The 21,163-nt window shown below is 48.4% G+C and overlaps 1 protein-coding gene across 14 annotated transcripts in view; it reads left to right on the plus strand.

Moving 5' to 3' along the window:
• LOC148658551 (ankyrin repeat and SAM domain-containing protein 1A-like) overlaps window positions 1–21,163 on the plus strand; it is a 133,045-nt gene that overhangs the window by 52,259 nt on the left and 59,623 nt on the right. For all 14 annotated transcript variants that reach the window (XR_015940099.1, XM_088639885.1, XM_088639891.1 and 11 more), the window contains 3 exons: window positions 1,599–1,648; window positions 4,910–5,027; window positions 15,001–15,470. Coding sequence is in view for 13 of the 14 variants with exons in the window: in XM_088639885.1 (XP_088496011.1) it covers window positions 1,599–1,648; window positions 4,910–5,027; window positions 15,001–15,470 (638 nt within the window). In the remaining variant the exon portion in view is untranslated. The remainder of the gene's footprint in view (window positions 1–1,598; window positions 1,649–4,909; window positions 5,028–15,000; window positions 15,471–21,163) is intronic.

The following is a 21,163-nucleotide window of genomic DNA, read 5'->3' on the forward strand; positions in this document are numbered from 1 at the left end:
TCTTTTCACCTTTTTTCCTTAATAACAAGCTAAAGGAACTGCAAAAAGGCCTCCTTGGAGCTGCCCAACCTGCTCCAGTTTCTCGTTTCTGTTCTTGAGCCCTGTGACCCCGTCAATCTGCAGTCCTGCCCCTCCTGCCTGATGCGCCTGTATGCATTATGAATGCATTCATTAAACATTGATTTGATAAATCAGCGCTCCAATGAATGAGCCTTGCAGATAAACAGGTCCCTGGCATACAGATTAATAAACCACAGGGCTGCAGCTGCAAGGTTTTAAACGGCGGTTCTGCTGGGTTGCTTTAAAAAAAGCGGAGCTTGAAGGGAATATTTTCTTACCAACTTTCATTTTTTCACTGCGGTACTTCTGAAGGTCTTGTCAGCCACCCCTTCCTACCAGCCTCTCCTGAAAAAAAAACAATGCTTCCTTAGGTATCAACTTCTCAGTTTTCCCCACCCAGCATTTGTCATTTTTGCGTTCGTGCTGGGCCATGTCTTAAAAATGCTTCTTTCTGGAGATGGGCAGTGGCTACTGAGAGTTTGTCTGACATCAGCAGTTTCGAAGCAGGGCAGAAAATGCATTGAGTACAGCACACTCCCTTATCTTTTGCATTTCTTATGCCATTGGCTCTTGAGCAAACCAGATGCCTTGGGGGAAGACTTTCCATTACCAGCTCAGAATGAGCCCTGGATGGGCTGTCCAGTGGTCTCCTGAAGCAGTTCCTTCTGCTTAAGCCCCGGCACTATCACTGCCTATAGTGCATATATTTCTTAGCTCTTAGCATGATACCCCACCTCCTCCTGCTGAGCCTGCCTGAAGATCTGGATTCTGTTACAAGCATCCCTGCCTGGCTCAGCTCTAGAGCTATTCTGATCAGTGCCCAGTCAGAGCCTGAGCTCAGGAGTGAGCATTATCTGGGTGGCTGAGTCAGTAACCTTGCAGCTGCTTAAGGCAAGGCTGTGCAGTTCTGGTCCTGGAAGGCCAGTGTGTGTGGACAGGTTTTCCTTCTGATTCAGCTCATAATGATATAAAGCAGCTGCTTAATGCCTTAACTGGACCAGTTTAGCAGCTTTTCCCAGCTCTTCAGGTGCTGCTGCTTTAAAGAGACCAGGAAAACCTGCGCGCACACAAGGATCCCCAAGACCAGGACTGGACACCTCTGGCTTAAGGCATTAGTGTGCAGGGGATGCTTGAAGCCCAGGATTCCCAGCTGTGACCTCTGTGATCTCAGGGTCCAGAATCCGGCAGGTTTTCCTCTTTACGTTGTTGACTGTGTAAGCCTGCGGAGAAGGACTAACTGGTAAGATCAGATCAGTTTCGCCTTTGTCCTAGGTGTAGAGCTGTCTTTAACTTGAAACCATAAAAACCTGGTATCCATCACAGGGTCTGAAGGTGGGTATCTCCGCTTTAAGCGGAACAAGTCTTTAGTCATGCAGCTTGTCAATGGACAGGAAAAAACACAAGGCACCAGGCTGATCCTTTGAGGCAGTTTCCTGTGTTGTTGTCTGTTATCCTGATAACAGGTGTCAGATCTGTTGTCTTTGTGGCCCTGGCAGGTCCTTCCTGTTGCTGACATGCTCTTTTCTGCTCTCTTACAGACAAGGACAAGGATGCCGCCCCCCAACCTTCACACTGCCTCCTACCTCAGGTACGGTTGCCTGTCCCCACACCCCTCCCCCAGCTGGGACCCCGACTCGCCCTGGAGAGGCGTCTTGTCTGTCTGCAGAAATAATGAGTCTGCTCAGCAGTTTTTCTCTTTTTTTTTTTTTAAGCTTGCAAATTAAATCAGTCCTTTGTGGTTCCTGAACATCAAGCATGCCAAGGCATTCCTGCCAAACAGTATTACTACAGTGCTCTTTTCATCCAAACATATGGCTTCACGCACAATCACGTGCCCAGTATTTTGCTCTTACTTAAGCGAGAGCAGGTCCTGCAAACCATGAAGCAGGCAGTTTCAGCCAGGATGCACACTCTTTACTTGCCAGAGTCAAGATTCCTCTCTAAACTCTAGAAGAAAAATCATAGGCGCTGGTCTCTCACAGCTAAGAAAACACTTGGGGCTTCCCAGTGCCGTCCCATCAGGAGTTGTAATTATGCGCCACAGCTCTGGCGTGGAACTCTGGGATTCCCACTGGATCACACATCTGGCAACAGCTGGGTTCAAAGTGGACTTGGCTGAAAATTTAAGCAAACAAATTAGTGACCAAATTTTGATTAGACAGACATTTGAACTGAATGACAGGCTTGCTGTTAGGAGTGCATCTGTACATGAAAACATCTTTTTTACTCACTGTGCTGAAAAAACAGAGTCTGAACTATTATGATCAGAAGTCTTCAGTATAGCGTTGTCCTTGTATAAAAAGTTAAGTGGAGACCATTTGGCTCATCTAGCCCCTTCTAGGTTATTTGTAACCCTTTTGTGTTCATACTGTATGTTCCTGTTAGAAATACTTGCACTCATGGTTTACAAAATGCAGGCCTAGAAAAGTGATCTCAATGAATTTGAAATGGCAGTGAGACTTATAACTATCACATGTGTGCCATACCCTTACATTCCCAGCCCTGGCTTGCTATTCTCTCTGCCTGTGTGGATCAGTATTCCAGCTTTTATTCATTTATCTATCCTTGCTCTGCAATGGTGCTGAGTGTGAGCTCCTCTGGTGCAGTGGGCGTGTCCTGTGTGGCAGGACAGTAGCCACTCTCTGGTGCAGTGGGCGTGTCCCTGTGAGGCAGGACAGTAGCCACTCTCTGGTGCAGTGGGCATGTCCCTGTGAGGCAGGACAGTAGCCACTCTCTGGTGCAGTGGGCGTGTCCCTGTGAGGCAGGACAGTAGCCACTCTCTGGTGCAGTGGGCGTGTCCTGTGTGGCAGGACAGTAGCCACTCTCTGGTGCAGTGGGCGTGTCCTGTGTGGCAGGACAGTAGCCACTCTCTGGTGCAGTGGGCGTGTCCCTGTGTGGCAGGACAGTAGCCACTCTCTGGTGCAGTGGGCGTGTCCCTGTGTGGCAGGACAGTAGCCACTCTCTGGTGCAGTGGGCGTGTCCTGTGTGGCAGGACAGTAGCCACTCTCTGGTGCAGTGGGCGTGTCCCTGTGTGGCAGGACAGTAGCCACTCTCTGGTGCAGTGGGCGTGTCCCTGTGAGGCAGGACAGTAGCCACTCTCTGGTGCAGTGGGTGTGTCCCTGTGAGGCAGGAGAGTACCCACTCTCTGGTGCAGTGGGCGTGTCCCTGTGAGGCAGGACAGTAGCCACTCTCTGGTGCAGTGGGCGTGTCCCTGTGTGGCAGGACAGTAGCCACTCTCTGGTGCAGTGGGCGTGTCCCTGTGTGGCAGGACAGTAGCCACTCTCTGGTGCAGTGGGCGTGTCCTGTGTGGCAGGACAGTAGCCACTCTCTGGTGCAGTGGGCGTGTCCCTGTGTGGCTGGACAGTAGCCACTCTCTGGTGCAGTGGGCGTGTCCTGTGTGGCAGGACAGTAGCCACTCTCTGGTGCAGTGGGCGTGTCCCTGTGAGGCAGGACAGTAGCCACTCTCTGGTGCAGTGGGCGTGTCCCTGTGTGGCAGGACACTATCTAATTTCTAAGGTTGTCAAAGCTGGTTATGCGATCGACTCATTAATCAATCTGATATTAGTTATTGTGTATCTGTGTAAACTGTACTAGCCTTTTTCCTTCAAATTCAAACATCAGACCTGTGTCTGATATCTGACTTATACAGCCTTCACCACGATTTGATGCTGCTGCTCTTTTAATTAAGACAGGCCCACTAGCCTTTGGCAAAGCTGCTGAATGATTGAACTGTCAGTTTGGGAACACAGACTCCCCTTGCAGAAAGAAAGTTGTCAAGGACTGTGGCTGGTTCGGAATGCTTAAAAGCCCATGCACCCTTATCTATCTGTGTGAAAGTGAAAGGCTAGGGGCCTGTAGCCCATTCTGATGCCTTGGCTGTGCCTTTTTTATAAAAGGACTTTTTCCAGATTACCTGAGGCTGATTTGAATGAATGATTATTTTTAATTCTAGAAACGTTGTAAGATTCAGGTGAAGCACTTTGCTCAAAGTGACAACAGCAGTGTCTCACAGGGAATTTGAACCCACTACCTGCCGGTTGTAAGTCCAGATTCATAAATGCTCTTCCATACTTTAGCCCTGTCAAATATTTTAAAAAAATAGGGTGGCCTGTACTGTACAGACCTCTATTCAGCGGTAGTTCACATTCATTTCCTGTAGGACATTCATTTCCTGGAGTCGCTGCTTTAAGCTTCTCCACCCTTTGAGGTGCAGTTCTGTAGCCGGGCCAGTAGGGTGCACTGTGATGTGCCCACTTCAACTGTTTGGATCAGTGCCCAGAACTTGTACAGCAAGTGATGTGCTTAACAGAGAGGTGTTGTGTGAACCGCTGAAGGCTGCCTGCACCATGGTACTGGATGTGTAAGCACACTTAGATGGTGCAGTCCTGCGCCTATTCCAGGACCATTTTTCACTAAAGAATGGAGTTTGGAAAGTAGGAAGAGTTGGCTCTTAACATCCACCACTTACTGTTTAAGACAGACATGCCCTTCGTTGGAGTATTGTCTGTTCCTTGCTTGAGATCTTCACCTGTACTCCTCCCCACAATGGCCTTATCTACCACTTCTCGTTATCTTCAAAATTATTGTGCTTTTCTCTGCCTCGTTACCTCTTTGCAAAGTTTCTCGCCGTCTCTTACTGCCAGCTTATTCATCTCCCCCATCCTGATCTCATGATTCTCTACCCTTCCTGTCTCCTAACAACACATTAGCTGCGAGTCCTTTTCGGGAAACCTACTTATCCAAGTTCAGTTTTTTTTTTAACCACATTTGTGTCGCACTTCTGCGTTTTGCCAACGGCGATGGACTGTAGGTTCTTCTCTGAGGGGTGTCCCATCTGTCTCTCCCACAGTCTCACCAAAAGACAGCCCCGCCCCACGACCTGCGACCCTCGGGCCAGCCCTGTGATTTGCTGAAGCTGCCAGGAGCGACCCTGGGCCCCGGACGGCCAGGCCCTTCTGCCTCAGGAGGTGAGCGCTGCCAAATCATTCATTTACATCTCCTGCTTCAGGAGCTGGCAGTATTTTAACCCCTGCTGGCTTGTAATTGGTATTTTGCAGATCCCCAGTTTCAAGCCTTAAGGAATTTGTGAATTACAAAAAGATATTGCTCCCACATAATAAATAGTTCTCCACACATCTGATGTCATAGTGGGGCCTGTGTGAAATAGACCCAGCTCTGCCTGCTCTATCAGATCGATTCACTCAGACTGGCAGTGTCCTAAACGCTGGCACTTGAGAGCCACAGCCCTCCAGATGTTTTTGTTGGTATTTCGTCTTGATTTGTTTTTGAACTAGTCAAATAACGTGTTCGCATATGATAGATAGATACTTTATTGATCTCGTGAGGGAAATTGCAGTGCAACAGCAGCCTAACACAGTCAACACAGCACAGTGTAACGAAATGATACAATAGTACAACAATACAATACAGTCAGTACATCAGTGAGAAGTGCACTAAGAAGAGTTGCTCACAGTCCAGAATATACAAAGAACAAACTAGAACAGTACACAAAAAGTTATATTTTTTCTCAGAGAAGTGATATCATAAGAGCATCACTTCAAAAAGTGATGAAAGGTTGTCCGGTTAACGCCGTTGGGGATCTGTGGTTTGGATTTCTCCAGAAAAGGCCCTGCCATCCTAGTCTGTCATGTGATGCCTTTCTGTGCTTCACCTTTTCCAACCATGTGCATTAATACCAGGCTCTTCCTCACCCTGAGAGGTGAAATTGTAGTCCAGACAATCTGCCAGGTCACACCGTGTCCAGGATCCTTCCTTAAATAGCTGGGTGATGAATGGTTTAGGCAGACGCCTTTATTTAAGGCAGGTGACATTGAATTTTCTCAGTTTGGCAGTCAGCTGTAAATAAATTAGCGCTGAGGCACAGGGCTCTATAAAACGCACAAGGACATAAAGTTGCCAAACAAGAGGAGGTCTTTCATCCCGTCGAGATTAATTGCTCATGGATCCAAGGATCTCTCACCCGGCTTCAGCATCAGCTGGGCTGCTTGTTCCATCCTCCCAGTTGAGTACAATCCAGGGCCCTAGGATTTTCCAGTTCCTGGGTGCTTAAATCCAAATACCACTGTCGGAAACAAGTCTACAGGCAATACAAGAATAATGATTCATTTCTAACCACTTTATTACCCATTCAGGGTTACACACACACACACACACAAGGACCAGTTTTCCCTGAAGCCTATTATCCTAGCAGTAATGTCATTGGACTGTGGGAGGAAACCAGAGCACCCAGAGAAGACCCTCATACAAACTCCACACAGATAGAACCCCAGGCCCAGAATTGAACCCTGGGCCAGCAATGCCAAACACTGCGCCACAATGAAAATCAAGAACATCATCACTTAAGAACGACGGTATATATCCTGCAGAGGCTTACAGGTCCGTGGGATAGGTTGCAGGTGAGCAAATTCTGCACGATCAGTCGATCAGTGGGCTTTGTTTTGCAGATTGTGAGATTTTGTACATGCACATGGTGTTGCTTTGGTCAATTCAAAAAGCAGACTTGCAGCACAAAAAATAAACCAGGAACCAGTGAGGTTGTGTGGCAATCCTCTAATTTGAGCTCCTCCTGTCCTGGGACCACTCCTCTGGACCTGGAAAATGCACAGAAAAAGGAACAGAATCCATTGTATCCAAATAGCTATTATTGACCTGGCTCTGGGGTGAGTATTGTTTTCCTGCAAGTGTGCGGGACAGAAGTATGACATACTGTACTCGTATGCAGTGTTTGAATTGATGGGAGTGGCCTTTCCTCTGTTACAAAAGCAGTCCCACTGGGAGAGTGGGGCGTTCCTCTTTTTAAGGTGTCCACAAAGACTGTTTTGCTTAAAAAAACAGGCTTCCTGTAAGTCCCTTCTCAGAAAATCTGTGCTTTCAAGATCACCCCCCACCCTAGATTGGCGAAGCGGGGCCTCCTTGTACCTGCAGCCCAGATCTGGGAGACCCTTGATTAGCTGAAACGTTCCTCAGCTGCACCCCGCATGCATGTGGGCCGTCTCACAGACGCATTACAGAGAAACGTGCTGCCCTGTCTCCTTGGATTCACACTGTGCTCAGGCCTGTCTCCGTTCGAGCTGTATCCCAGATGCCGCTTGCTCTCACTCCCCCCCACGCTGTGAAAGTTGGCTGTGTCCAAAAGCCTCTGCAGCCTGAGAACCGCAGACCCTCGCCCACACTTCATCCTATCCGAAGTTTACAGCCCTTAAAAACCTACCAGTCTGCGGGGTGGGTGAGCTGGGGCTTCCATTCGCAGACTCCCATTGCATAGCAGTCTGATCTTTTCCGGGTTTTACAAGGTTGAAGTTCATTGTCCTGTTTCTGCTGCCGGAGCTTTGACTCTTGTCTGTCTGGTGTTTTGGATACAGTGCCTTCTGGATTTGTTCAAGTGCCCAGTTAAGTAGGAACAAAAGACATGCAGTACAGCACAGAATTTATGGATTGGATGAACGCTTGCTAAAACCAATTCTAAAATTGTTACACTCTAATTGTAGTAGCAGTGCAGAAAAAGTCTTTGTCATAAATAAGTTAAGAAAACACGAGATTCACATTTATTCACGCCTCTTAATATGTTAAGAAAATTATAAAAAAAAATCTACAGTAACATTTTGCTCTTTGAAAGTGCAGTGGAAATCCGTTGAACCATGTAGATGCCTCAGAAGGTTTTGCATTTCCCTGGGGTATAAACGGAGATAACAGGCTTAAGATGTTCAGTAGTAGCAGTATTGTTTTAATGTTAGAGAGCTCTCAGAAGACTGCTATTGGAGGGGTGGCTATAATGCAATCCACATTTGCCACTTTTCCACTGTAGAGTCTATTAAGACATTTTAATCCACTGTAATCCTGCCAGAGGAGGATTTGCAAAATACTGTTACAAATGGGGGTTACTAAAAATTGTGAATTTCAGGAATGGACGGCGCGGTTAAGTCAATAAGTAAAATAATTTTTCTTAACCCCCAACTTGTAAGTGATTTCTCCAGAATACACCCAAGCATTTGGTATAATTAAGAGGCACGTGAATTGTTTATTCTCTGGCCCAGCTTTGTTGAAAAGAGTAATAATCCAGGCACACATGGTTAAACAAATGTTTATTAAGACAACACTACACACAACGAAGCATACAACACAAAAGTTACATATTTACAAAATGTACGAACAAGGCATTCCACAGGCCTAACGTTCTAATCACCCAGAAAAAATCCCAGACTGCTACTAACTGTTGAATTCCTTAAATGCCCACAGAGGCCACAATGATAGATAAGATGCCTTCTTAATAGTGCAAAACAGTACAACCTGCAGTTAAATCTCTGCCTCTGCAAACCCAGATGCCACAAAATAAATCGGGGCCTATCCTTCGATTCTAGAAATACACCCAGAAGCAGGAAAGACATCTCTGACTGAGGTATCATTTATGATAATAATAAACTTTGTTTTATATAGTGTCTTTAAAGGTGGCTTTTCAAAGCACTTTACAGAATGACAGCAACAATAAATAAAAAGAATACAAAAGATAAACCACAATTACAATACACAGAGGAGACCGTGAATGGTGGTACTAACAAAAGTAGAAGGGTAAAGAATGGAACCAGTTAAGTAAAAGCTCTTCGAAAGAAGAAGGTTTTGAGTATGGATTTGAAGGAGTTTAGAGAAGGTGACTCTCTCAGATCTGCCCAGCAATCATTTTCCCAGGACATCCAAAAGCTTCCTTTGCCCAGGAAACCCAAGTTCCCCAAAAACACTGAATAGCAAGCTCTCTTTAGCAAGGTTCTAATACTTAGCTCTGATTAGGCTTTGTTCGGGTGATAGTAATAATAATAATAATTACTTACACTTATATAGTGCTTTTCTGGACACTCCACTCAAAGCGCTTTACAGGTAATGGGGACTCCTCTCTACCACCACCAATGTGCAGTATCCACCTGGATGATACCTGGATGCCAGAACGCTCACCACACATCAGCTATCAGTGGGGAGGAGAGCAGAGTACTGAAGCCAGTTCATAGAGGGGGATTATTAGGAGGCCATGATTGGTAAGGGCCAATGGGAAATTTGGCCAGGAAGCCGGGGTTACACCCCTACTCTTTTTGAGAAACACCCTGGGATTTTTAATGACCACAGAGAGTCAGGACCTCGGTTTTACGTCTCATCTGAAGGACGGCGCCCGTTTACAGTATAGTGTCCCCATCATTATACTGGGGCATTAGGACCCACATGGACTGCAGGGTGAGCACCCCCTGCTGGCCCCACTAACACCTCTTCCAGCAGCAACCTTAGTTTTTCCCCAGGAGGTCCCCCCCATCCAGATACTGACCAGGCTCACACTTGCTTAGCTTCAGTGGGTTTCCAGTTGTGAGTTGCAGGGTGATATGTCTGCTGGACAATGACCATGAAGTAGGGGCTCTCGCCTGGTGCAAGCTTCAAGTCACTATTCCTCCTGACTCCTCTTGTCATCTGACCTTCTTTCCCTCCTCTCTTCTCTCTCCCTTTCTTCTTTCCTGTGCTCTTAATGTGATCTTATATGGGATCTTTTCTGGACTGCTCATTGACAATCATTGACCCACACCTAGGTATCCCAAGGTAATCTTTACAATCGTTTTTGATCAGGGGACTTCCCAGATCTCAGCAAACATCCCCTCTGCTTTGAAGCTGGACGTGTTTACACGTGTTTACACAGGTGTTACACACTTGATCCAAACTCTTAGAGACACTTCCTGGTCGCCTATAGCTGTAACAATACTAACTACAGGGATGTGCATTTGACAAATATGACTTTGCTCTGTGCAGTACAACCATGATTACAGAACAACATTTTTAGATTTTCCAATATTCCATAATGCATCCTGTAATATGATATCCTATTTCATTGGAGGTATAAATACATTTGGAGGGTGCTGTCCACGAACTGTTTTAAGTCACTGTGCAAAAAGTGTAGTTCATCTCTTTGTTGCATCCAACACACCGCTGTGTGTGTTCTGGAACTGGGCATGCACTCAGGCTTTTCTCCATGTTCTCTTTAGAACTCCATCAGGGTTCGGTGGGCCTAAATCCGCCTGCAGCTTGCTTTTGGTTGGCTCCTGCATGTTGGCCCTCTCTGTGGAGTTTGCAGCTTTCCGAGTGGGGAATGTGTGTGACAGGTTGTGTCCAAGGTGGCATGTGTACAGGTCCTAAGGAGGGGTGTCCGCAGATCCTTTGGGGGGCGTGTCCACAGATCCCGGGGGGGCATTTCTGCAGGTCCTGGGGGCGGGGGAACTTTGCAGAACTTTGGGGCGGGGGAACTTTGCAGAACTTTGGGGTGGGGGAACTTTGCAGATCCCCGGGGGCGGGGCCTGTCTGCAGATCCCCGGGGGCGGGGCCTGTCTGCAGATCCTCAGGGGGCGGGGCCTGTCTGCAGATCCTCGGGGGGGCGGGGCCTGTCTGCAGATCCTCGGGGGGGCGGGGCCTGTCTGCAGATCCTGGGGGGGAAACTTTGCAGATCTTCAGGAGGATGTGTCTGGGGAGGCATCTCTGTAGATCAGGGGGCGTGTCAGAATAGGTGTGTCTGTAGATCCTCTTTCTCCTGCTGCAGTATGTAGATTGCAGGACTAAAGCCGAGATGAGTAACAATTTCAGATCGGTTTGTTTTTCAAATTACAGTAGATGATTATGCTGTGTAAAAAGTCAGCTGCCTTAAGGTGTGTAGAAAAGCTGAAAGATATTGGCTAACATTCTGACTTTTGTCTTCCGGCTTACATTGATCTCATTGATCCCCCGTTCTCCTGTTAGTGACTTTGCCACGGGGGACTGGGATCTTCCAAGGAAATATTTTCAGTTGTCGGCCTGTTCTCGGAGAGTGTTTTGCTCGGGACATCCCTCCGTCTGCAGTGTAACAGCTGCACTGCCACTCCTCTAGGGGAGAGATGGGCGCTGGAATGCAGTGGGATTCTTTTCGCAGCTGCTTATCAGGGTGGCTGATAGGCAGTTGTCTTGCATTTGCTGTGCCTGTTACTAGCTACTAGCAGTTGTGCCCTGACTAGGCTGCCAAGCTTTTGTGCACTTTTAGACACACAAGCCATGCTTGTGATTCAGCTGCAAGAAATCATAGAGGCTCTTAACGTATTGTATTTTACCAGCTACCAGTAATTAAGCCTGCGGGACCCACTTCAGTTAGCAAAAAGGCATTTTCAATGGGTGCTTTGTCAGTCTAACATCAGCACTTTCTGATTCCTTGCCAGCATAAGGCCCTGCGTCTCAGTGCCCCTTTCACAGTGTGTCAGAACCTGCCACACTGCAATGCCCAGCCAGGGTCCAAACCGGTGGTCAGGCCTTGTGGGTTGCGCAGGGCCAGATGCAGCTGGTCAGGAACAAAGGCCGGTATTTATATAGCTGAAACACTGCAGGAAAAGCGTACAATTCCGCTATTTAGACAGGCATTTCATTTTAAAGTAACAGAGCTCTGTAGAGATGCCAGCAGATCTCCATTACAGGGTTCTCTGTCAAAGCATCTGTACTCATCCAACATAAAAGTTGAGATCATGTGGTGTTTTCGGCCAGAGTCTTTCCGTTTGCTTCCATAGGGGAGGGAGTAAATTGCACTTAAGACTTTGCACAACATCTGTTCTGACAGGGCCAGATGTTGGTATCTGGGGCTCGGAAGGCGATGCTCATAAAGCACGTTGCCAGTACCCAAAAGGTTATCTAGCATCGGTACAATTTTGTTTAATCTTAAATGCTTTGTTGCACCTCTTTTAGTGATTCATAGACCCCCCCTGATTCTGTGCCTGCATTTGTTTTAGTAAAAATCGCCATCTGTCTCTTTTCTTTCTTGTAAATAATTAAAAAGTCTTTTGATGAAAGACTCCACAGCAGTCGTTCAAATGATGCATCACTACAGCTTCAGATCTGAAAGTTTGATCCCATGCGTAGGAAGAACCTTATAAAGGAACCATTAAACCAGGCCCCGAAGTCTGATGATTTATTGCAGTCGTTTTAAATTCTTTTGCACTGTGGGGCAGGGGGTGTGGTTGGTGAGATTGGAAGGGTTTGACAGCAAGTCAGCTGTTGTCTTTCCAAGGGTTGTTTGCGCACGTTGGGCCGCTAATCGTTTTTTCTCCTGCGCTTTGCTCATCCGGCTGTAATGTAAAGTTTCCATTTGGTTTCGGCAGGGTGTCCATTCGCTGGGTAGGGATGCGCTACACAGCACAACGCGCGCGCTCTCTGTGGCTCTCTCAGATAATTAAAACACTGGGCCCGAGGCATCACACTCTAAAATAACCAGACGCGCCAGGTTGTATGTTTTTTTTTTTTTAGAGTGCTGAAAGGGGCGTGCTAAGGACGTCTTTGAAATCCTTGTGTTGCTGCAAAAAAGGGACAAGGGGGTAATTTGAGGACATGGCAGAAAAAAAGAAAGCTCGTCAACATACCACCCAAGGAAGAGGCGTTTTGTTTTCGATTCGGCGAAACGGGCTGTAAAGAAAAACCTCACCGTGTTCACTGCGTGGGACGTTCTGTTCTTCTGTCTTACTGGGCCTGAGCTCATTCTAAACTCGGCGGTGTTAAGGGGGTTGAGAGTTCTGGATCTCCTGAGGCCAGGATGGGAATCTAGTCCCTCACGGGGTTAACCTCCAGCTGGATAAGGCTGGCGCCATCAGGACCCGGCTCCTTCCTCAAGCCATGTCGAACCCCCAACCCTCGGTGGCTGTCTGAAGAGACATACAGCAGGTCTGCCGAACCCTGTTCTCCTCGGGGTGCAGTCCTTCTGGCACGGGCAGAGGGGGCAGCAGGGGGCGGGTTCACCCCTCATTTGGATCTTTGTCTGCTGCAGCCTCCCTGGTGGCAGATTAAATGTAGCCCTGCTTTTTGAGAAGCAGTTCTTAAGGCCTGTTGCAACAATATTCTTCAAATAGGCATGTAAGGGTGTTAACTCCTATTTTGGTCTGTTGTCCTGGCCAAATTTCCCTCCTGGCCTTTAGCAGTCATGGCTAATAATCCCCATCTCTGAACTGGCTTCATCACTCTGTTCTCCTCCCCACTGATAGCTGGTGCAGTGGCACATCATCCAGGTGGGGCTGCACACTGGTGCTGGTGGAGGGGAGTCCCCATTACCTGTAAAGCGCTTTGAGTGGAGTGTCCAGAAAAGCGCTATATAAGTGTAAGGATAATTCTTATCATTAAATGTTTCTCTGACTGCTTACTTTCTTCTCCCTGGCTCTGCCTTTATGGGAGACCCTGTGAGGGGCAGATGGTACTAACTCTTTAATTGGTGTATTTTTTAAATTTGTGGAGGTTCGTGGGTTAAAATCCGTTATTTTAGACATTGTGGGGAAGCAACTAATAAGGCAAAGAGAATGTTAGGATATGTCATTTTAAATGTAGAATTTTAAATCAAGGGATGTAACATTAACATTGTGTGACACACCAGTAAGGCCTCATTTAGAATATTGTGTACAGTTTTGGTCACCACCCTGTAGGAACGATGTTGCTGCTTATAAACATAAACAGATTTTAAGGGCTGTCCTACATTGACAGACTAAAAGACCTGAAACCTTTCAGTCTTGGAACGAGGAGATCTGATACAAATATTTAAAAACCTGAGAGGCACTTACTCTGCTGGTTTCTTTAGAATTAACCATTAAACAATTACCAGAAGGCACAAATGGAAACCATGTGAAAGCACATTTAAAAGCAACAGCAGGAGGCACCTCTTTACACAGAGAGGTGTGGGAGTAGGGAACAAGTTATTTAGCCATATTGTTAAAACCAGATACTCCAGTTTCTATTAAGAAAGGAGATCCTCAAATCAATTAACTTTCACCAAAAAGCCTGGAGAGGGCCGAAGGGTCTCGTTTGGAGCCATTCTTGCTAGTCAGTCGTTGATCAAGGAAAGATGCACCGATGTGAGGTTTTAGTGCAGCCCTCTAAGGCAGAAGAACTCCAGCTGAGAACTTCATGTTTATGCACGGTGGATTGTTTTTATCGCCCCTTAAAACCAGTTATAAGGGGCGATTCAGAAATAACAGGGGCTAACATGTGGAAGGGTCAAATGTTAATTGAAAGCAAATGGCTCACGGCTGCCTGTTGTCTTGCGCAACCACAGGATTCCTTCCGTTTCTCACTACAAAGGCGGCACAGGTCAGGGATTCAGGTCTCTGCTCTCCACGGCGTGAAAGCTATGGAGCAGTCACACATTCTCGTGGGCTCTGGCTGTTGATATACTGCCCTGCTGAGGCCGTGGCACGGGATTACTGTGTGGGGGTGCTGGCGGGCTCAGGGACGCCCACCCGTGACGGAAGTGGGCGGCGGTTCGGTCTCCTCTGCAGAAAGGACATTACCCCCCAGGGGAACATCACAACAAACTGTAGCTCTTTCGTATCAGAGACCAGCAGAGATCAGGGGCTTGGGCCTGAGACTGAAAGTGCAGAGATTCTTGGAATCGGTGTTTGTGGGAAGAGCTGATAGCGTGGCAGCAGGATAAGGGAGTCAGAAGTTATCAGAGAAGTTTTTCCTCCTTGGACCAAAGAGTTTTGTAACAGGATGGAGTGTGCACGCGCGTGTTTTTTTGCCCCGTCGTATCCTGTTGCAGGCCAGTCGGTTTTCCTGCTGGGAATCCTCAGTACCGCATAACTTCCTTGGAACCTGACCTTATAAAGCAGGGGAAGGGAGCGAGAGAGTCCGGGAAAAGCAAACAACACCGGGAGGCAGGCGGGATGAGGGAGGGCGGCCTGCCGCAAGCTGGGGGTCGGAATTTCGCAACTCTCTGGGGCGCTGGAGACAGTCGGCCAGCCTCTCCCTAAGTTTTTTTTTTTTCCCCCCGCAAACAATAACCGATTTGTTCCGACTGTGTGGGCGGCTTCTTGCGAGACCCTCTCGCCCAGCTACTCGGCGTCACTCGCTGTCAGTGACCCCCCCCTTCTCTAGTAACTGCTGTTGTGTCTTCGTTCTCCTCTTCAGATAGCGACGGGGATCAAGCCGGCGGGATACCAGAGCAGTTTTCGGGACTCTTACACGGATCCTCGCCCGTCCTCGAGAGCAAGGAGGAGCCCTTCACCGTGCCAGGCGAGGCTCCCCTCGTAAGCCAGGAGCCCAGGACTGTGACTGGAGAAGGCCAGGGGGAAGTGGCCCCTCCCGTGGGGGCAGCCATGCAGGGGCCCCAGGTGCCCATTGACCCGAAGGCCATTTACGCCACCGTAGTGCACACCAAGCCCGACAGCAGGGAAGGAGGCACGCTGCCCGGCGGCCGGAGCAGGCCCCCCGGCGACCTCAAACTGGCCCGCAGCCTCTCCAAATCGGACTCGGACCTGCTGGTGTCGCCCCCCGGCGAGGAGGACGGCCTGGGCAGCCGCAGCGAATCCGTGTCCAACTGCAGTAGGGGGAAGAAGAGGCTGGAGAAGTCGCCCTCTTTCGCCTCCGAGTGGGACGAGGTAAGAGCCCGGCACCCTGCAGCCGGGGTGGGGTGGGGGGTGGAGATGGGCACTGCCCCACGGGCCACCCGCCAACCCGCGGCGCGAGGAGGGGGAGTTCACGAGCCCGTTCCCACGGCGCTGATCCTGATGGGCTGGGTGGGAGGTACGAGCGGCCTGACTGACAGACTAGACACTGCACTGAGCCTGACAGAGGGAATGTAGGGAAGGGTCAGCTTAAACACAGACACTCCTCCCCTGACTAACGGGGCACGACAACTCTTTAACACTGCTCAGAGCGCCCCACTGGCAAAGGCATGAATGCACAATCACAGATCTGCAAGATCTGGGGCTTGGTTACACTGAGCTTCTGCTCTTCAAGTATAACTGTACCCCTTGAGGATCAAGGCTTTTTCTATACTCAAGAAAATACTACAGGGTGCGGAGATCCTGTGCTGAGTCCTTTAGTGGCCCATCCACAGCGTGGGCTGGTTTCTTCCCTTCTTATCGACCAGTCCTGTGGGTTCCTGCCTTGTACTCCATTTGATTCGAATGGAAGAATCTGATTAACCTTTCTGAAGCTCCGACACCAGTTGTGTGCTTCGCAGTGTCCTGCCTGAGTGGATGTTAAAGAGGTCATGTTTGTGGTCTTTGCATTGGGAGCCGAGATTAAATTAGGCAGCCATAAATCACAATGTAACTGTTGATCGGGGCCAAGGGGGGGGGGGATTATTGACTGAGACTGCTGATGTGAGGCATCGGCCTTTGGGCAATAGTTTTAGATTGCAGCCCTCACGATTGCCCCCGCAAATCTGTTTCAGAATTTACTGTCTGTGAGGTCGGAAACATAAATCCTGGAACTGATCAGCTTTATTAGATATTTTGTAATGCTTTTCAGAAATACCCTGCTATATATATATATTTTTTAGCACACATAACTCAGTCTGTCTTCAACCTGTTTTGTTTGAAATGGCTGCTCTATTGGTCCTGGAGGGCCCACTCACCTGCTGGTGTTTACCTCATCGAAGCCTTAACTGAACTCACGAGTTGCTTTATTGGAATATGTACAAGCCTTCTTGCTGCCTAGATGTTTATGATTTTGTTTGAGTTACTTTCCATTGGTATATTAGGGTCCAATTAAGGCTCCAGTTATGTCACTGAAAGTCTTGAACTGAAGTACTGGGCAGCAGAGGTGTGGGTCTTCAAGACCAGTAGTGGCAACCCCTGATCTCAACAGCTCTTATAAGACTGGCAGGCATTCTCGAGTCACTGAACTGCAGGAACAATTCTTAGGCCTGGGTTAAAGCTACAGATCTGAACAGTTGGCACTCTTTAGCGCTAATTACTGCCTCCCTCCAGCCTATAAAGAGCTATAAACAACTTTAGAGAAGGCAACAGTGCAGGGAAACTTAGCTAATACTGGCATGCCAGGGTTAGAGACAGGGAATCAGGAGGCCAGGAGCTCTGTGTGTGCACCTGTGCTACGTTATTTATGTTATGAATCTGAGTTTTTACCCTCTGTCCACACTGAAGATAAAGACTTTTCTATTAGATGTCTTAATTATGTGGGCAGTCTGGCCACAGGGAAGATTGAACTCTGAATCTGTAGCCCGTATCATTGCAATATCGAGCTCTGCGTCTTCTGCAGAATTTGCTCTAAAGCATGGAGTTTGTGGAAAATATTCCAGATGCAGGAATGTTTTTTTTTTGTGTCCGCGTCTGTCCTGCGATAGACTGGCGTCCTGTCCAGGGTGTACAGTGCCTTGCACCTGTTGCCCTGCTGGGATAGGCTCTAGCCCTGATAGGTTGCAACCCTGAATTAGAAAATGAGATTAGAAAATGGCAGGATGGATATAGGCTTGGTTGTGTTTTAAGGATAAACTGAAACTCCTTCTGTAACCAGACCGAATGTTTCAAGGTTACAGTGGTGGTGTTAACATTTTCGAGGAGAAGCACTGCAGTGTGCTACAGAGTGGCGATGCCTTTACTGCAGGTCTCTCAGAGGGAGTGTGGATAGCAGCTGTGTTCCACGGTTGGTTGCTTATACTGGCAGCCCGCTGAAGCTCAGCAGGTGTGAGCCTCGTCTGTGTCTGGATGGGAGACCTCCTGGGAAAAACTAAGGTTGCTGCTGGAAGTGGTGTTAGTGGGGCCAGCAGGGGGCACACACCCTGCAGTCTGTGTGGGTCCTTATGCCCCAGTATAGTGACGGGCATTAGGTATGCCCCAGTATAGTGACGGGGCATTAGGTATGCCCCAGTATAGTGATGGGGACACTATACTGTAAAAAGGCGCCGTCCTTCAGATGAGACATAAAACTGAGGTCCTGACTCTCTGTGGTCATTAAAAATCCCAGGGTGTTTCTCAAAAAGAGTAGGGGTGTAACCCCGGGGTCCTGGCCAAATTTCCCATTGGACTTTACCAATCATGGCCTCCTAATAATCCCCCTCTCTGAACTGGCTTCACCATTCTGTTCTCCTCCCCACTGATAGCTGGTGTGCGGTGAGGGTACTGGTGCAATGTGGTTGCTGTCACATCATCAAGGTGGGGCTGCACACTGGTGGTGGTGGAGGGGAGACCCCATTACCTGTAAAGCGCTTTGAGTGGAGTGTCCAGAAAAGCGCTATATAAGTGTAAGACATTGCTATTAATTATGGTTATTGTTGCAGTTTTTTTTATTTTTCTTGTAACGTTTAAAGACACAAACTGGGTGGGGGACAGTGAAACGGTGAAATCCAGATCAATTGGCCAACGGTGAACACACAGTTTTCCTAGAGAGTGATCAAAACCTTTTTACCTGACACTGCTGCGTCTGGAGTTTTTCTGATGCGTGCTGTTGCCTTGGCTTGTTTTTGTGCCGTTGGCTCGGGTTGTTTTTGTATTTAGTGTTTGTACTTGGTGCCGATCCTTGGAAATCCTCCTGCTGTCACAAGGGCAGATGCTGGAAACAGCAATTCCTCTGTCCTGATGTTCCAGCTGCTGGCCTGTGAGAGAAATATGTGCAGATTTCATGGGGTGGGGGTGTGACTTGCACTCAAGGGCATCCTGTTTTTCTCTTGATTTTGCGGTGGGGGGGGCAGTCTCTTTACTTACCACGGAGACAATCAGACTCTACAGGTCTACAGGGAAGGGGCCTTTCCTGAGCCCTCAGTGACTCCACCAGAAACAGCACTCCTGCTGCATTGCCGTTTGAGCCATTCCAGATTTTCTAAGCTGCCGGCTGTTTTGGGTGAACAGCCAAGCACTAGGGTGACAGATTTGTGTGTGTTTTTTTTTTTACATCTTTTGGGCCTGAGCAAGAGTCCGCTGTTCATAAAACCAAAATGGAGCAGCGGGAGTAGTTTTTCTTTCCAGCAAAACTACGGGATCGGTTGCTATTGTATCCGTCACGTTGTAATCTGTCTTTATGTAGTCAGGGCTTAAAAAGAGAACACTGTACTGGTCTCAGATGCTGCTTGTAAGAAAGTGCTTCACGGGTTATTTTGACATCCCCTTCAGAGCCTGAGCTGTTTCTGTTGCGTGAGACGATCGGGGCTGAATACAGAATGTCCCAGCTTTCTGAAAGCTAATTGCTTCTTGAATGAATTAATGATGGAATATAAAAAAAAATCCTTTATTACTGACTAGGGGGCTCATTTATAAAAGCCAGGCGGGCTTTTTGCGATGGAAGTTAACAAGCTTATGTGTTCTCATTTAATGTAGGAGTAAATGGCTCTGCCTTCCAGGCGATTACGGGCAGACAGGGGATCAGGTAGACTCATGAAGTCCCTCTGTGTTTATGGAGAACAGCTGGCGATGCGCTCTGTCCTCGAGGCCGAGGTGTACAGCACGTTTGACGTGCGCGGTCTTGCACAGCCTCTTCGTGTCTCGCCATTCTTGTCCAGGAAGGGGATAATTCCCCCCCTGTTGTTGTCCAGCTGTCTAAAAGGTCAAGCAGCAGGGGGCTGAATATATTGTGTCTCGTACCATCACATGTCCCCACCAATCTCGCATTCCCATCTCTGACACCGCCTTTCTCCCCTCCTGTCCCACTTAAAACCCCAGTTCCTCTGCTCTGCCCTCCCCACATCTCCTGTCCCTCATCTCTTCTTCACCCATCTTCGCTCTCTTGCCTTCCTCCTCCTCCTTCCTTGCGCCCCCTGGTGGTGCAACGGCCCACCTGCACTCTGCAGGACACCTCTGTCTCAGTTACTGGTTTGACAAAGATCCCTGCTGGATAAATCTGTTTGCAAAACACTGTCTTTTCACTGGGAGAGTGTCCTGATCTGCTTTTTTTTATATATATACTTGTATCACTGGCTTTCTTATTGTTCGAAAGATGCCATCCGTGTGCGGCCACTCTCAGCAGCCAGAGGTGCACCTGTGTCTCCTCCGCCTTCCCATCAGGCCCGTGGAGGAGGGTGTCTGTCCTGGGGCCCGCGCAGGGCGTCAGGCTGAGTAGCCCTTGGCAGGGGCCTGTACTGGGGCTTTAACTCCGCAACCTGGCAGAATGTAAGCGGTTAAACAGGGACATTCGTTATTGTAAATTAAGAATCTGAAGAACTGTGCTGGGAAGGTATGTGATAAGGGGGGGATTTAGACATCTGCTCAGCAGAACTGTGTTTACAAAGATTATAAACTGTATGACTCTTCTGTGGGCGGCATGGGGGAACGCCAGTTAACACCCCTGGGTCACATAGCTCAGTTTCAGACAAGGGCTCCTTCTGTGTGGAGTGTACACGTTCTCTTTGTTTGTGTGGGTGTTTACCAGGAGCTCCGATTTCCTTCCAATACCAGTCCATTGTTTAGTTGATTAGCCCCAGGTGTGCTCAGTTTGCCTGCAGATCTTCTGCTTCTGTGGCATGAATATTGGTTACCTCCCCAAGGGCCCTTGCTTGGAACCACAAGGCTTGGACTCCAGAAACAAACGTGCTTTTGCGCATGCTGGATATTCAGCACGGTGCTGACATTGTATCACCTGTAAGTGAAAGGGTAGGGTGTCTGTTGCAATAGGGCTAGGCGCTGGCACCAGAACCGAGGCAGCCTCTCAAACGCTACTGGCTGTGACCCAGATGACCCATCCCAGCAAAGCCTCCAAGCCACGCCACTCTGCTCTCTAAAATCAGACGGCGCTTGGCGCTGAGAGTGCCCCCGCCTGTCTTTCAGCCCTCTCCAGATGCACGCTCTGATTCAGCTGTTGTCAGTGCGCTGAAGTGTTCGTCGGCAGGCTGAGCCTGATGCTTGAAAAACTGAACAAAGTGCTATTTTAAAGAGGTAGATATAAAGACGGAGCATTAAAACCGCGAGCAGCAGGTTTGGACCAGGGGATTTGAGAACGAAAAAGCGGTTTCTGTCAGTATGACCATGTAATTGATCCTAACAGCACATACTTGGCAACTGCAGGTAGACGTCATCCACCGATCCAGTTTCTAACTATGTCTTCCAGTTCAGGGTCATGGGGGAGCCAGAGTTTATCCAACCATACAGCGTGCGCAAGGCAGGGTACACCCTAGATAGGATGCCAGGCCATCACAGGGCACACACAGACACACAATCAACCTACCAGTATGTCTTTGGACTATTGGAGAAAACCCATGTGATCACTGGAAGAACCTATAAACTCCACACATATAGACCCCCCAGGTCTAGAATTGTACCCTGGCCCCAAAGCTAACTCTTGTGCCACTGTGCCACTCATGTAGACTTCGGGATCTTCATCATGAGAGCACAAGACCAGT

The sequence above is a fragment of the Lepisosteus platostomus genome, chromosome 7 (assembly GCF_059453375.1).
Source record: "Lepisosteus platostomus isolate fLepPlt1 chromosome 7, fLepPlt1.hap1, whole genome shotgun sequence".
Lineage (NCBI taxonomy): Eukaryota > Metazoa > Chordata > Actinopteri > Semionotiformes > Lepisosteidae > Lepisosteus > Lepisosteus platostomus.